The 17,221-nt window shown below is 36.6% G+C and overlaps 2 protein-coding genes across 2 annotated transcripts; both read left to right on the plus strand.

The window, feature by feature from the left end:
* The first annotated feature begins 391 nt into the window (after positions 1 to 391).
* On the plus strand, positions 392 to 4,836 carry LOC109796035 (glyceraldehyde-3-phosphate dehydrogenase GAPC2, cytosolic). The gene is given in 9 exon segments (XM_083071829.1): positions 392 to 412; positions 737 to 850; positions 2,214 to 2,275; positions 2,449 to 2,494; positions 2,609 to 2,751; positions 2,873 to 2,956; positions 3,092 to 3,180; positions 3,304 to 4,569; positions 4,654 to 4,836. Coding segments are annotated over 7 exon segments (474 nt in total). The 3' UTR covers positions 3,096 to 3,180; positions 3,304 to 4,569; positions 4,654 to 4,836.
* A 7,626-nt stretch (positions 4,837 to 12,462) lies between these two features.
* On the plus strand, positions 12,463 to 13,385 carry LOC109819168 (uncharacterized). Its single transcript, XM_083071830.1, has 3 exons — positions 12,463 to 12,480; positions 12,588 to 12,829; positions 13,151 to 13,385. Exons 1-3 carry the CDS (start codon positions 12,463 to 12,465, stop codon positions 13,383 to 13,385), a joined length of 495 nt encoding a protein of 164 aa, XP_082927956.1.
* The last annotated feature ends 3,836 nt before the right edge of the window (positions 13,386 to 17,221 follow it).

Below are 17,221 nucleotides of genomic sequence, written 5' to 3' on the forward strand. Positions count from 1 at the left end.
GATCCACCCTAATTGGGCCCTTGGCCCAGTGAAAATTGGGCTGTTACATCTCCTACAAAGTTCCTATAGGAAAAGCATTTAAAACTTTACAACTTGACATATTAATCATATAATTAGCCAAAAAAACAAATTAATATTTAAAACAATCAAATTTGCACCAATGTTAATGGTTTCTGACGATAATGAACAAAACGAGCCCATTGATATATATGCAAAAAAAGTAAAGATAGGAAAAATATAAATAGTGTAGAGATAAAGAAAAGTATATATGTGACTAATTATCATACCTTTAAAATTATTTCAAAGCAATCATCAAAATAATCTTTAGGTATGCTTGAAAGTCCAGACCACCTATCTTAATCTATAGGAAATAATTTGCAATCAATTGCCAATGTTCCAAGAAATCCAGCAAGTAAGGCTTGTGCTTCACCAATTGCTTGGCCTTGCTCATCAAAATCCACAATGATGCGTAACTCCCTAGGTAAGCTATTGACTCCCCTTACTTTCACATTAATCTTTTTAATAGTTTCTTTAGAGTCTTTAATAATAAAAGAACTTAATAATAATAAAATTTGATAGTTTATTTTATCATAATTATAAATGAAAATACAATACTTATATACCTATTGCCTCAACATTCGAACATTGTGTAGACTTAGCCCAACATGAAGTCTAATAGTTTCATCTTCTTGTGAAACTTTAGAAGTTGATACATGATAAATTGGAATATTAATAGTTGGGACTTCAAGAGCTTGTGAGGAATCACTTGGTGGGGAATAAATTTGAGGATTCATTGCTAGAGTATAATGTGTTGGAGCTTCTGTCAGAGGTGTATCACATTGTGGTTGAGGTGCTGATTTTTGTGGATTTCTAAAATGCTTCACCTTTGGTATGGGTACACATTAAGAGAAAAATAAAATTAAACATTATATACTATCAAAATCAAAACAAGTTTAAAATAATTAATAAATGAAATAATTACAACATTTACAAGTCAAATTATTGCCTTTAAAGAAGTGCAGATATAAATAAATATAGTCAAACAAGTGTGAATTTCTTGCTATTTTAGGAGTCAAATTAACTTCAATGAATTATACTATCATTTAGATGGTTTGTAGCCAATTGTATGTATTGATCATCAAGCCTAGAAAATTGCTCAAGCTCTTGCTCTTGGTATGGCTCATTTTCATATGCATTTTCTTCTACTTATTCTCCCATGTCATATAAATCTCTTGGCTTTATATGTACAACAACACTCCATCCTCCATTGACTACATTATTTACATAGTACATCATTTGTGCTTGAGATGCTTCAATGTATGGTTCATGTTCTTCACGATTGCCAACATGAATCAATCTGTCAAAGTTAACACAATTAAAATTCTAGCAGTCCTTTTTATACACTCTATCTTGTGTAGTATTAGCCCATTTACATTTGAAAAGGATAACACTAAATCAAGCATAGTAGTTAATCTCAATGATATCTTCCAACTTTCCATAATATGGTAAGTCTGCTTGCCTTAAGTTACCATCAACACTCACTACTACAAAATTATTATTTTACATCATTACATCTACATCGGTTTCTCTATAAACGATGTAAATAAGAAAAAGCGGTGGTAATCTTGTAATTAAATTAAAGAAGTAAACCATTCTACATTGGGTCTATTTCTGACCGATGTAAAATTTGATTGATAATATTATTCTACATCGGGTTTTTCATTTAACCGATGTAAAACTCAAGCCAAATTTTCGATTCACCCTCTCGACACAACACTCTGGTGGGCACTCTCACAAGATTGAACCCTCTCGACACACATCGCCCTCTCCAACCTCTCCCTCCCCTTCGACTACGCCGTCGCCATGGTCCTCTCGCGCCTCGCCCACACCTCTCCGCCAAAACCCTAGCCTCCCGCTATTCCCTCTCCAACATGTGCGGCGCCATCGACACCACCCTCTTCCACCTCCGCTCCAGCCCTAACCCCAACACTTACCGCTGCCGCTATGACTTCCCCTCCTTCCTCCTCTAGGTCGTCTCCGACCACAAGAAGATCTTGTGGGACGTTTACATCAAGGCCACCAGTGCCACCGACGACGCCACCCACAACCGCTCGTGTCATCTCAGCAGTGCCAATTCTTTCCATTTTCTATTCTATTTTTCCTCGCTCAGCTCTTCTCACAGTTCAATTTCACTTATCTCTTCGATCTCGCAGGTCGCTTCCACCGTCGTTGACTACGAATTCTCATTGCGCGGCCTTCACAAGGACTCCGACCAGTACCATCGAGCGATTTCCCATGTTTTTGTTGTTCCAATCGTTTTGGTGATAATAACTTCGATTTTATGTTGTGTTGAGATGTTGAACTCATCATTTTGATGCTTAGGTTCATCTACGCTTTGCCGAGAGGTTTCTCAAGTTATGCGAAGCCAACAAAGGGTTTTACGTGAAGGGCTGCTTCATTTAACATCATTCCTAGCAACACTGGAGCTGCCAAGGTGAACATTTGATACTCTATATGTGGGGTGCATTTGGCTCTTTACCATAAATTGATATTATATTGTTTACAGATAACTTTTTGATTATACTCAGTTTTTCTTTCCTGTGTGAAGGTTGTTGGGAAAGTCCTCCCATCTTTGAATGGAAAATTGACTGGAATGGCATTCCGTGTTCCTACTGTCGATGTCTCTGTTGTTGACCTCACATTGAGGTTGTAGAAGGCAGCTTCATATGAAGATATTAAAAATGCTATCAAGTAAGGGAAAAATATTTGTATTATTAGATCGTATGTGAATTAAAAATATTTATTTGAAAGTGCCTCCATTTTGGAATTGGTACTTCTGCATTAGAGTCTTATATAATGTTGTCTTTCTTAGGGAGGAGTCAGAGGGCAAGTTGAAGGGAATTCTTGGTTACACTGAAGATGATGTGGTCTCCAACGACTTTGTGGGTGATAGCAGGTATAAATTATGTGACAGTTGGAAAGTTATATTTATCACACATGATGGCCGGCAGTGGGGATGCCTTTTTTCATTTGACAATATTTGCCTTTTTCTGGAATGAACTATTGACCTTTTTCTTTATCATTGTGCCAGATAAGCATTTTTGATGCAAAGGCTGGAATTGCATTGAGTAAGAATTTTGTGAAGATTGTGTAGTGGTACGACAATGAGTGGGGATACAGGTAATCCACCTTAAACCTTTTCAAATACATATGATGATGGGGTAGTGCATCACTTAACAGATTTGGGATGTGTTTTTAATTTGGCCAAAAATCTAATACATGCTGTGTTCCGTGGTTCTGCAGCTCCTGCGTGATTGACCTGCTTGTTCACGTTGCCAAGAAGTCTGCATAAATTATAACTTATGTTTATGTCTAGCTGAACTTTGATTTTACAGAATCATTTATATTTTGTAATGTTGCATTGTTCAATTAATGGTTATATTCTAATTTCTATTAAGCCCTCTCGTGCAAGAGCCATTTGGACTAAAAAGTGTGAAAATGCATAAGCTATTGTTTTAGCTTGAATTGAACCTATCTTGGGTAGTGTGTTATCAAATACAATTAACCAATTATGCTATTTATAATATGTTTTTTTTCTACTTGTACTTGCTATTATAGAATACGTGTTCATTTGATTATAATCTCCCTTGTTTTGGTGCAGGTGTATAGCCAGCCACTTTTTGCCACATTTGAGAATTGGTTCCGTTTTAAATTCCCATATAGTATTAAATTCTTTTTGGGTTGGTGCATCATCATATAAATTAGCATTTTCATTTTGGATTAATATGTTGAACCCATGATTTAGCATATTCTGATTAGGATTGATTAGATTTTGATGTTTAATCAGTGGTTTGATAAGGAATCGTTTTATAAATTGGTTTGTTGATTTAAAAGGCGCTTAATTCCGTAGGTATATTCTTGGAATTAATTGACATTTAATTGATTAATTTTAGGGTAAAAAATGAATTGAAACAAGAATTGGGATAGAGCTTTAGAAATTGATGATAGGTCCGATTAGAAAACTTGTGGATTAGTTGTTTTTATTGAATTTATTTCTCTTTATCAATCTGTAATTTGTTTTCGTTCTTAAACCGACTCCTTTTATTTGTTTAGTTTTTTGCATGTTCTTAATTGGTTGATAACAACTAAAGCTCTTGGAGAGAAGACCAAGACTTATATTCTCTAGTTATAAACCAATATAAAAATAATTAGTTATATGAAAAAGTTCATATCTGTAATCTGCTACTGATCTTAGAAATTATTTTTATATAAATCAATATAAAAATAATTAGCAGGCGAGCATACTAAGAGAGTAGGCTATTGTGTCTCTCTGTTTTATTTTTCTTTTAATGTATTGTTTAGGTATAAAATGATAAGTTCTACCAACCGAGTGATGCATATTCATGATAGGTTATGTTGTTTAACTTGAGTTATTTTTGGTACCTGTTCTTTACTATCAACATCATCTTTTAATTCAAGCTGGTTCACAGAATATTACTAATCTGCCGAAAGCTGAAAGTTTTGAATCTCTGTGGATGTGTTAAAGCTGCATCTGATACTGCTTTACAGGTATGATTGAGACTTGTTGGTTTGTCATCTTCATAGAAGAACTAAGATGGTTGAGTATTAATCCAATAAATAAATGAAATGCAGGCTATTGTCGTAGCATTCTGGGATTCCTCCTAATTAAAAAGGCCAAAGGTTCGTAAAAAGAAGTTTATTTACCCTCTGCATTTTGACATTTCTTTAAATCTGATCTTGTTTTAGTGTAACTCTGTTTTATTTGTTTTAGTGTAAATCTGTGATTTGGGTTTTTTGATTGTTTTTCGTTTGTGGGGGTCTTGAATTCTCTCTAAGTTTCGATCTTTTTCAAAAATCTTAATATGGGTCTTCACTTCAGAACTTATAACTTCTGCATACTGTTGAAGATGGAGCTAAAAGACAGATGATAGCATAGTATTTCTAAAATTTGTCATTGGACAAGAACTATTCGATTGTAGGTGTATAGGCTCCCGAAATAGGCCTAGAAGAACAACAAAAATCAAATTTTGGGGAGATTGGATGGGTTAGTTCAAGAAATTCAGTAGGATAATTGTATATTTTTTGGGAGGGGATTTGAATGGTCATGTTGGAAGAGATATGGGGGTTATATGGTGTTATGCACTAAATGAGAAGGTCCTTTGCATGCAGTCTGACCATGACATAAGGCATGTTGCATCATGTTTTTGTGGAGTAGTGATAGCAGCTTGAATTGTGGTTGTCAGTCTGTCACAGCTACCATGGTTAACATTCAATTGAATTCTTGGTTTGCTCTCCTTTTGTTCAACATTTTGAGGTGGTTTATGAAATTTCATTATTTTCTCCCATAAGAATGAAAATAGGGTTTGAAGCGCCTTTCATTCTTCGAAGAATGATGTACTAGGTTGTTCAGTTCTTATGCACCTTCCATCATTGGCCAGCATTGCCTGTTCTAGTGATAGTCTTACTTTTCTAGCAGCTCAATGTTTTCTAGCAGCTCTTTTACTTCTGTTGAATCCGTGCCTTCTTTGTGACTCTTTTCATAGTTCATACTTGCAATATGCCCTTGCTGTAATTTCTTTTATTTTTCAGCAATTCCGTCCTGTGTTTCTTTTTACTGTCTCTGTTCATTTTCTTTGGTTCAGCCAAGGCATCATCATCTCAGTCACATCCAGCCCAGAAGATCACCTGTTTCTCTGATTTAGTCTCTAATTTATTAAAGATTAATTAACCATATCCACAATTCTGGTTGTTAATTGCCAGGAGACCCAAGACATTATCGAACTCTCCTTAGTGAAGTCTGGCATTTTATAGTAGCACTGTTAGAAATGTATGCCATTGTCAATGCCCATAAGCTTTATCAGCTCTCTTTTCTATGTGACCCATGAGAATGCCTTTTGGTGCACAGTTTGCATATGGTTCCCAGGTTCAGTTGAATTATGGCTTTAGGTAGGTTTGAGAACCCAATTGGGCTTATTAATACCTGATTGTAGTGTGATAGTTTATCTATAAACTATGTGACAAATGAAATAAGATGGAAGAGTTAGAGACCTGGGATTATCATCTTGCTGCCTCTTCCTTGGGGAAATTTTCAGCCTTGTTGGTGTGTCAGGCGTATAGAGGCACCAAGGAGTGCAAGGAATATGAGTTATTCAATGATTTCAGAGTTTTTGTTTTTGCTTTCTTTACACGGATCATGTACAATTTTTTAATTCAATTATGTACATTGCAGGCTGGATACTACTGCTCAGTTTGTGAGTGTGTGGTAAACAACTTATCCAATTATATTCTGTTATTCACAATTTGCAATATATTTCCTTAGAGATTGTTTTATTGTAATTTATTTATAAAATGTTATAACTCTATTATGCTTATTATCTTCCAAGGTTTGGTTTTTACCTAATGATACAATTCTTCACCATCAAGTTTTTGTTCCATGAGGCATATGACTTCCCTCTACTATTTTTCTTTAGCAAATGACTGGAATTATGGTAGTAATTTTTTTTTTGTTTTTTTGTTTTTCTTTTGGTGATTAGGTTTTGATTGATTGGTTTTATGTGGTGTGTGTGATTTTGCAGGTATAGTTTGTCGGTGAATGTGATTGGGTTTGTGTATTCTGGGTTGCAGAGATGTGATCTAGTGCGGTACTTGGCTGCGGGAGAGCACTTGGTGGAGCACCAGCTAAGAATCTAAAAAAATAATTTTTTTTTAAAAGCAATCTACATCGGTTTAAAGTAGAACCGATGTAGATATGCGTTCAAATCTACATCGGTTTTATTTACAACCGATGTAGATTTGAACGCAAATCTACATCGGTTTTCTGACAACCGATGTAGATTTGAACGCAAATCTACATCGGTCTATTCTACATCAGTTATAAAACTGATGTAAATTACCTTCCAGAACCGATGTAGAACAGTGCTTTTGTAGTAGTGACTACTTGAAACACATGATGTGTTAGATGTTAAAAAACACCACTATTTTGTGTTTTTAATCCCTCTTCTCGAGCCATGGTTCTAAATTTGAACCCATTAATGTTATATGTAGTAAATTTTCCTGCATTATCCAAAGGTCCTTATGCTAGAAACTTTAGATCAGTAGACATTTCACTCATTATGTCTAGATTCATAATCTAAAAAAATTGGAAGTCAAAGTTTAAAACAAATATCGTAAAAAAAATATCTAACCACTAAATGACTACTCACCCACTTTCTAAACCAATCAACAAACTCTTTATTGAGTTTCTTCTCTATCTCTGTATATGAAAGTCTTCTTCCTTTTAAACTCTTTTTAATGAATCATCTAAATTCACACCATAAATATTTATTATAATCAATGCACATTACTATTATATTTTAAGTAGACTAATAATAAAAGTTTATCTCATTTTACTTACTCTACAAATGGTGTGACTATTGTGCAATTAAGGAGCACATACCGATGAGCTTGTAATTTTTGCATTAGAGTTAAAGTGAACATTGAGCAAACTCCTATCGGTTTACCAATTTGTGGGAAGATAAAAGACACACAAAAGAAGTTTCATTATCAATTGGATCATCACAAACATTTTTAGGCTTATTGAACCTTGTCTCAATATCTTCAATGTACCGACAACAAAAGATAAGGGACTTTTAAGCTAAATACCCCTCAACTATGGATCTTTCAGGTTGTGCCTTGTTTTGCACAAAAGATTTTAAGTGACCTAATTCCCTACATAAATGATTAACAATTAGAGAGCACTAGTATAATATTTGTAATATGACAACATAAGTTTAAGCTATTAAAATATTTACCTCTCCACTGGAATATATATATATATATATATATATATATATATATATATATATATATATATATATATATATATATATATATATTGGGCCTCCAAGTTTTGCTTCCTCTATAAGATGAAAAATTAAATGAAGCATAATTGTTAAAAATGAAGGAGGGAATAACATTTCTTAGTGGCATAGTGTAACCACAATGCAATCTTGGAGCAATTGAAGTTCTAGAAGATTTAAGCTTTTACCACAAAGTAATCTAAAAAAAAGAACAGAATACTCTACTAAGACAAAAGTCACATGGTCTGGCAACAAGTTTCAAATCGCTAGTGGTAGCAATTGTTCCATAATAATATGGCAATCATGACTTTTCAATCCAGATATTTTGTTAAGTTTGTCATCAATACATCTGGAAATGTTACTTGTAGGGATGGCAACGGGGCGGGGCGGGTACGGGTTTCATGATACCCGTCCCCGTCCCCGCGAGCTAAACTCATCCTCGTCCCTGTACCCGTACTCGTCGGGTATGTGATTTTCATCCCCATCCCCGTCCCCGTCGGGTATCGGGTATACCCGTACCCGTACCCGTACCCGTACCCGTACCCGTACCCGTCAAATTTTTTATTTTTTATTTTTTTTAAAAAATATAATATTTTTAAATTATTTTTTTAATTATATTATAATTATAATTATGTTATTTCTTTATCTCATATTATAATAAATAATCACACATAAAAAAATATTAAAATTCTTTAATATAATTAAATTGAAAGTGAGTATTAAATTAAAAATGGGAACGGGGACGGGTACGGGTACGGGGCGGGTAAGTACATACCCGTACCCGATTTAATATATCGGGTTTTACCCGTACCCGTACCCGTACCCGGTCAAACCGGGTATTCCCCGTCAAAGTTGGGATGGGTTCGGGTATTACCCGCGGGTACGGGTATATTTGTCATTCCTAGTTACTTGAGTAACTATTTGGTACTGTAATAATCTTCAAAGTTTCCAAAAATAAATTTTTGGTATCGCGTGTTAGTGAAAATAAAGCAAGGTGATATCTTCTATTATCATCTGGCCAAAGATCATGCCTTAAGCCCAATTATTTTAAATCTTTTCGAGCATTAAGTTGTCTTTTGATTTATCCTTCTAATGGAGCAATGTATACATGACATTTTCACATACAGTTTTCTCAAATGCATAAAATCTAGATTATATATGTCACAAAAATTTAGACTCCTAATATAGAGGTTCAAAGAATATGCCTTTTTTATTCCACTATGTGGGTTCTTTTCTAGATCTTTTTATTGTTCCATTTTGAATGGCCCCACTTCCAAATGTAATATTAATATGTTCCACTTGTCAAAAATTATCAGATCCAGATAATTTTAATGGTGGGTTTCGTTCTTTCGTGTTTCCATCAAAATGAACATGATTCAATCTAAATTTATGATTTCTTCTTAGAAAATGACGGTGGCCCATAAAACACCACTTTTTACAATTTTGAAGGCAACAAGGTTCCGCATTAAAATTGCAAGTTGGGTAAGCCAATCCTCTGTGTGTGTTCCAACCAGATAACATGCTTAAGCTAGTAAAGTTACTAATCTTCCACATAAAAGTTGATCACTTTCTTAACTTTTCATTCAATGATGAGTGATAGGTGTCCACACCATTCCCTAACTCATGTAACTCCTCTACAAGGGGATTTAGGTACACATCTATTTTATTTCCAAGACCTTGCTTTCTTGGAATGATCATTGATAGGATGAACGAAGTGTGGTTTATACATATCCAAGGTGGAAGATTATATGGAATTAAGAACACTGGCCAAATGCTATAGGAAAAACTCAAGGTCCTTGCAGGATTAAAACCATCAGTAACAAGGCCTAAGTGAATATTCTGAGGATTTGAAGAGAACTCAGGATGGATTAAATCAATTGTCTTCCATGCCTCTCCATCTCTTGGATGCCTTATCAACTCATCTTTATTACTTTCCAAAACATGCCATCTCATATCTTTTGTAGTCTTACAACATGTGAACAATCTTTGCAATCTTGGTTTCAATAGAAAGTAACGTAAAACCTTCGCAACTATTTTTTTTTCTTCTTCTTGGGTTTTCATTTAAATTTACCACAATGCTTACAAGCATCCAAACTTTTTTTCATTATCTCCCAAATACAACATGCAATGTTTTGGACAAGCATCAATATTTTTATAGTTAAGATCAAGTTTGTTAATAATTTTCTTGGCGTCATAAACAGAAGGAGGAAACTTTGCTTCTACAAATGCGTCTTTCAACAAATCCAATATCATAGCCATTTCCTTGTCACTTAATCCACACAAAAATTTTATATGATATAATTTGATTTTAAATTCTAGTTTTGTGTATTTGCTTCCTTCATACAATGTTTTGACTCCCATCATTTAGAAGCTAATAAAAGCCATTATAATCCTCCCTTGGCTCATAATTTAATATTTCATTTTCGTTTAATAGTCGTGATGCACCTATATTAGAGACATGTTGCCTATATTGCTCAAATGCATCATTCATCATTGTTTCCATTGGATTTTGAGGTTTAACACCACTATCTTGGAAAACATCTTCCATTTGAGAAGATTCCAATGCTTCCTTTTCACCATGAAGATCCCATATAACAGTTTTGAGGAAATGGTTTATAAAGTAAGTGATCCTCAACTATGTCTCTAGTTTTCCATTAGATAAACCCACATTTTGGACACGGGCTTCGAATCGTATCTCTTACAACTCCATTCTTTAAAGCAAAATCTAAGAATTTACTCAACTTAATGGAGTAATCAATTAAATTTTGGGACTTTGAAATCCATGACTTATCCATTATTAAGGATACCTAAACAATTTTATACGAATAATTTATCAAGCTATGCTAATATAAAATAGTATAATCTACATAAAATAAAGCAAGACCTCCACAAAATTATAATATAAATTATATGTAAAAAAATATAATAATTGTTGAAACTAAGAAAAATAATGGGTGGGAGGAGAAGCATAACCTAAGATTCAATACTAGCTTTTATGTTAGAGCTACTACCATGTGATAGAATAAGAATTGGGTATTTCGAATAAGAACTACTGGAACCAATAAAAAAGTTACCTCTAAATGCAACAATATATAGGGTAATTAAAATAAGAACCAATGGAACTAGTAATGTACCAAAAATGCAACAATATAAGTCTAATAATGGAATAAAGCTGCCAAAAACCAAGGATATAATTAGAACCAAATGAATTTTAAAAAATATAACTAAACATTGATCTTTGATATCAAAATAGAGCAAGTTTAAGACCCTGTCTAAGAAATGTAACAATATAAGTCTATGAGGATGACAAATGTATAAAAGGAATATATAATGAAAATACACTCACATATGCGGTGACAAACTTGTAAATTAGTAGAAACTTTAAGCACATTTACATCGGTTCTATGAAAAACCGATGTAAACATGAAGTATTCTACATCGGGTTTCCTTTTAACCAATATAGAATAGTTGAGCAATTTATCTCCTTTCCACGCGCGCTGTACAGTACCTTTAGTGCCTATGCAAACTTTCGCACACGCTCATCTCCACTGGAAGCATAGTACCTTTAGGGTGGCGACGGTGGTGCTTCACCTTCTACCTTCCCCTCATCTCGTAAGTCTTTTAGATCTATCGATGCATCGAGAAACTCCCCTTGTCACTCTTCATCGTGCTTCGCTCAGCTTTATTTATTTATTATTTATTGCCTATTAGGTTACGAGTTCGCAAATAAACTCTAAATCCTGCCACTTCTTTTCTTCCTCTTCCTTCACCGGGAATCGGCTAAACCCTACCATCGGTGAGTGCCGCCGAACCACTTCCGCTTCCTGATCTGTAATGTAGGGTTTCAATTCCAAAAGGAAATTGTTCTTTTCTGCTTCACTCTTTTTTTTTTCATTCTTAATATCATTGTTTAAACGAGTTGTTTGGTGCCTGTTGTCTGATTCTAGAGTTTGTTGCTGTGGTGCGTTTGAATCGGCGTCGACTCCAGGCACCCTCTCTTGCTCACGTTGCTCCAGATGGTGAGGACCACCAGCACGATGATCTTTTGGAGCGTGTCGGCGGCGATGAAGTGCAAGTTCATATGGTAGGGGTTGTTGGAGGCGATGAAGTGGAAGGAGAGGAGAAGGACCGCAAACAGGGCAACGAAACAGTTTATGCCTGAGCATTGGTCCGGCGAGAAGATTTTCCACCATTTTATTAATCAATATCTCTTCCATTCTCTTGCAATATAACCTTGCTACTTTGTTGGAATGGGATTACAACATGTAAATGAAGAACGGTTCTTTTCTCCTCTCGTTTTTCATAATCTAACTCCAACTACATCTAACTCTGTTGTGCTGAGGAGACTCATGAACATATAGAAAAACTGATTTCTATTTGAAAAAAAAATGTAATTATAGTTTGAAGATTGTATATGTTGAAAACCTCTTTTGTGAACCACAGATTCATTTTTAGATTATGTGTGTAAAAAGTGTAACAGAACTATCCAACTGATCCTGACCCCTTGCGTTTTCCCTGAAATTTGAATTTGTTCTAGGTTAGAGTCTGTAGGGAGAAGACAAGTGGTCATGTATATACAATGAAGAAGCTTAAAAAATCATAGATGCTTCGCAGAGGCCAGGTTTACAACATTGATCTGGCTAAATTTTGTTATTCTGGTTATTAGTAGTTTAAGTGCGTATGGTGAATAAGGCCATCATACTTAATCCCATTTGTTAATTTTTTCAGGTTGAGCATGTTAAAGCTGAAAGGAATCTCCTTGCAGTGGTTGATAGCAATTGCATTGTCAAACTTTATTGTTCTTTTCAGGATGATGAATATTTGTATCTTATTATGGAGTACCTACCGGGTGGGGATATGATGACTCTACTTATGAGAAAGGATACCTTGACTGAAGATGAAGCCAGATTTTATGTAGGAGAAACAATTCAAGCCATTGAATCTATACATAAACACAATTATATACATAGGTATTTACATGTTCATTTACTTTCAGAGTAGTACTATTTCCTTAGTTATACCCAATACATTTAACTTCTTTTTGTAGGGTTAGCTTCTAATTGAGTCTGGTATAACTTTGAGCTAATTTCCATAATATATGTTATATTTGTGAAGCTTATTGTGAGCTAATTTCCTGAATATCTGTTATAATTGTGAAGCTTATCTGTTATAACTTTGAGTCTGTTTGATGTATGAAGTTGCATGTATATGTATGTGTTTATATTTTAAACTAAAGCAAACTTAATTAGTTATATAGTATAAGTTTGTCTATTCAATATTTTGTGTTACAGGGATATCATGCCAGACAACTTATTACTTGATAGATATGGACACTTGAAATTGTCAGATTTTGGACTTTGTAAACCATTAGATTGTAGTACACTTGAAGAAAAGGATTTTTCTGTGGGTCAGAATGTGAATGGATCTACACAAAATGAAGATCGCACAACTCCCAAACGCTCACAACAAGAACAACTGCTACATTGGCAAATGAACAGGAGGACACTTGTAAGTTCACTGCTATAATGCTATTATGTTCTCACTCAATTTTATTTGTTATGATTGTACACACAATTGTAAAACTTGATGCGGTGTTTTCCTTATATGTGGTGGTGTTTAAAGTCATATAATAATAAATTGTACATGTCAAACCCCTCTCCACCCACCCAACCCAAAATAAATAAATAAAACATAAATGGCTGCATTTAACTATTGAGGTTATTTGTATGGATAGTGTTCCTCATGTGTTTAAGATAGTGTTCTTTTACATCTTGTGTGTGCTTGTAATTTTTAAATGTATAATCATTGCACGCTTATTCCACAATTGGTACACCAGATTATATTGCTCCAGAAGTTCTTTTAAAGAAAGGTTATGCGATGGAATGTGATTGGTGAGTTTTATGCGTGTAAATGTTAGCATATTATCAAATATCGATTTGTCTTTGCCATAGTGTATGTATATCATAGGATCCAATTTATCTTTTCATTCATTTATAGTGATCCTTTCAATAATTTTCAAGTTTCAACACAGTTTGGCATTCAAATTTCTTACTTTCATTCTTGGGATGCAATTTGGGGTGTTTTCCTTTATTATTATTATTATTATTATTATTTATTATTATCATTTCCCTTTCAAATGTTCTGAAAACATATTGGATTTTGCTTAATTTATGTGGAGTATGTGAATATATAAGATTGTCGCCACCGGCCCGAAACGGGCTTTCGGCATTCGCGAGGGATGGTTGGACTCGTTTATTTGTTTTAAAATGTGGATTGCTAGAATGACTTATTCTCAAAATGAGACCTCGTCAAACGAGCAATTTTATTAAATGATTCACCAATCCATATTAATCCCAAGCGGGACCCTCCATGGATTAGTGGTTTTCGTAAAAGGAGGGTTCGTGGAGTCGCCACCAATGTTTTACTCAAAACATTGGAAAAAGGGATAAGGCAATTGATTTTATAAATCAACTTTGGCCATTACAACCAGAGTTGGGTAAGGGAGTCGGTTACGCGTGGGGAAGGTGTTAGCACCCCACAGCGCCCCTTTCGGGTTCCCTATGACAGATTATTTCTAAAAATAATAGTGTAAAATTACTAAATTACCCCTATTTATTCTAAACAATTATAAATTAACTATCTACATGATGACAGTTTAAATATGCACACAGAAAGCAGTAAAAGGAAGGATTTAAGAAGAAACCTCTTGAAGCGTGCTTTTATATATTGAGTAAAACTGGGAAGCTTTTTGGCGTTCCCTCGCTCTACAAGCTCGCTCGCTCCTTCCTACAAAATTTTAACTATGGAAATCCGGAGGATTTCCCTTCTACTAAGTTCGATCCTCAAGCAAAATGGCTCGGGGCTCAAGAACTTCGTCGGATCGACTCCCAGAGAGATTTCTAGGGCAGAACACTGCTCAAAAACCCCAGAATACTCAAGGAGGGAGTCAAAACCGTGTGTAGAAGTGTGGTAGGACGTCCAAATGGCCTCCTATTTATAGGAATGGGGCTCAGTACGGCCCCTGGGTTCAATACGGTCCGTATTGCCTTTTTGCACTTCAATACGGCCCGTATTGAATTCAGTACGGCCGTATTGAAGCACCGACACTTGCCGACACTTCAATGCGGCCGTATTGATTCAATACGGCCCGTATTGTAGTGCAAAACATGCAATACGGCCGTATTGGTTTCAGTACGGGCCGTATTGGTTGCAGTACGGGCCGTATTGGTTCAGTACGGGCCGTATTGTAGTACAAAATGTGCAGTACGGCCGTACTGAACTCCAAGGAGGCCGTATTGAGCTCTAAACCTCCCACTTTCTTATTTTTTGCTACTCTAAGACCTCTAAACCTACAAATAGTCATCCTATGGTCTTCTGGGAGTCCTTCTGGCTGACTTTCCTTTGATCTTTGAGAGTCTTCGAGTCTTATTTCCGACCCGGACAATTTTAGGGGTCTACAGCTGCCCCCCCTTTACTTAGTCGGACGGTCTTTTGGTGTACCGGCTGACAAGTAAAGGAGTTGACCCAATTGTCCGGGTGATGTGCCAACCTTCTGACTTGTAGCGTCTTCCGGTGGAAAATTATTGAGGAGCCTCTCCAGGTTGTTGCATACCTCGGCGCTTCTGACAACCTCGGTAGCTAAGTTTAACACCAACGTGCCTCTAACGACGTTGATGGTTGAGTATTGTCTCTCCAGACCTTGAGTATTGTCTCTCCAGACCTTGAGTACTGTCTCTCCAGACCTAGCTTCACTAGACGCCCTAGCCGGAAGCTGCGAGTACGGTCTCTCCAGATACAACTTCACTCGACGCCCGAGCCGGAAGTTGCATACCTCCATGTTTTCTGAACACTTCGGTACTTGAGTTTGCCCTCTCCAGGGTTAGCTTCACTAGACGCCCTAGCCGGAAGCTGCGAGTACGGTCTCTCCAGATACAACTTCACTCGACGCCCGAGCCGGAAGTTGCATACCTCCATGTTTTCTGAACACTTCGGTACTTGAGTTTGCCCTCTCCAGGGTTAGCTTCACTAGACGCCCTAGCCGGAAGCTGCGAGTACGGTCTCTCCAGATACAACTTCACTCGACGCCCGAGCCGGAAGTTGCATACCTCCATGTTTTCTGAACACTTCGGTACTTGGGTTTGCCCTCTCCAGGGTTAGCTTCACTAGACGCCCTAGCCGGAAGCTGCGAGTACGGTCTCTCCAGATACAACTTCACTCGACGCCCGAGCCGGAAGTTGCATACCTCCATGTTTTCTGAACACTTCGGTACTTGAGTTTGCCCTCTCCAGGGTTAGCTTCACTAGACGCCCTAGCCGGAAGCTGCGAGTACGGTCTCTCCAGACACAACTTCACTCGACGCCCGAGCCGGAAGTTGCACACCTCCATGTTTTCTGAACACTTCGGTGATTGAGTTTGCCCTCTCCAGGGTCTGCGTCCGTGTCTTCTGATCACTTCGGCAATGCGAGTTTACCCTCTCCAGGGTTTTGTGATGGTTTTGTCTCCACAGTCCACGATGCTGCTTCGACGATTTGTTTTTGATTTTTGTGCCACTGAGGGCTGGATAACGCAGGGATCCGTCTAGGGGATGTGCAGTCATTCATAGGTTCCTGTGCCCCAACTTGCATTGCATTGTTGGTACCCATGGGGAATTTCTGACTCCTTGGGGTATAGACACAGATGCTCTTTCTCTCTGAGTTGAGCGATGCCTTATGTTTGGCTGACGTCCTTTGACGTTGGTGGAGTATCCCGGTTTATCCTTATTCGGGTGACTCTTTTTGATTTTTTTGATTTTGTAGCCTCTGTGTAGGCTGTTATCCGCTGGGGGATTCTGCTGTGATGATTTTGATTGGCCTCTTCTGTTAGGCGGATCATCTTGACGTTCAATGATAGGCTGAGAGCCGGATTCCGCTTGGGGAATGCTTATTGATTTTTTTTGGATTTTTTCTCTTTTTGAAGGGGTGCCTCTTGAGTAGGCGACTGGGGAATGAGGGATCTTATGTATCCCAGAGTATTATTTAGGAAGCCTCTGCAGGCTTAGCCTCACTCAACACTTGAGTTGGAGAGCTATCTTCACTGAGGAAGTTTAAGTCCTTTGACTTGGATATTCTGCTTGGGAGATCGTACTTCCATTGGGAATTTTGTCGATCTTGCTTTGATAGCTTTCGCTGGGGATTTGTTCTGAGCGCGAGCTGAGGTTTCTCTGGGGAGTATTATTTCTGCAAGCCTCTCCAGGCTCAATTATTCTGAAAGAGTATTATTTCAGCAAGCCTCTCCAGGCTCAATTATTCTGAGAGTATTATTTCGGCGAGCCTCTCCAGGCTCAATTATTAATTATTCTGAGAGAGTATTATTTCGGCGAGCCT

The sequence above is a fragment of the Cajanus cajan genome, chromosome 3, assembly GCF_000230855.2.
Source record: "Cajanus cajan strain Asha chromosome 3, NIPB_CcT2T_4, whole genome shotgun sequence".
In the NCBI taxonomy this organism is placed as follows: domain Eukaryota; kingdom Viridiplantae; phylum Streptophyta; class Magnoliopsida; order Fabales; family Fabaceae; genus Cajanus; species Cajanus cajan.

Coding starts and splice junctions, on each gene's coding strand:
- LOC109819168 (XM_083071830.1), top strand. Junction 12,830..13,150: donor AAACACAATTATATACATAG/GTATTTACATGT, acceptor TTTGTGTTACAG/GGATATCATGCCAGACAACT.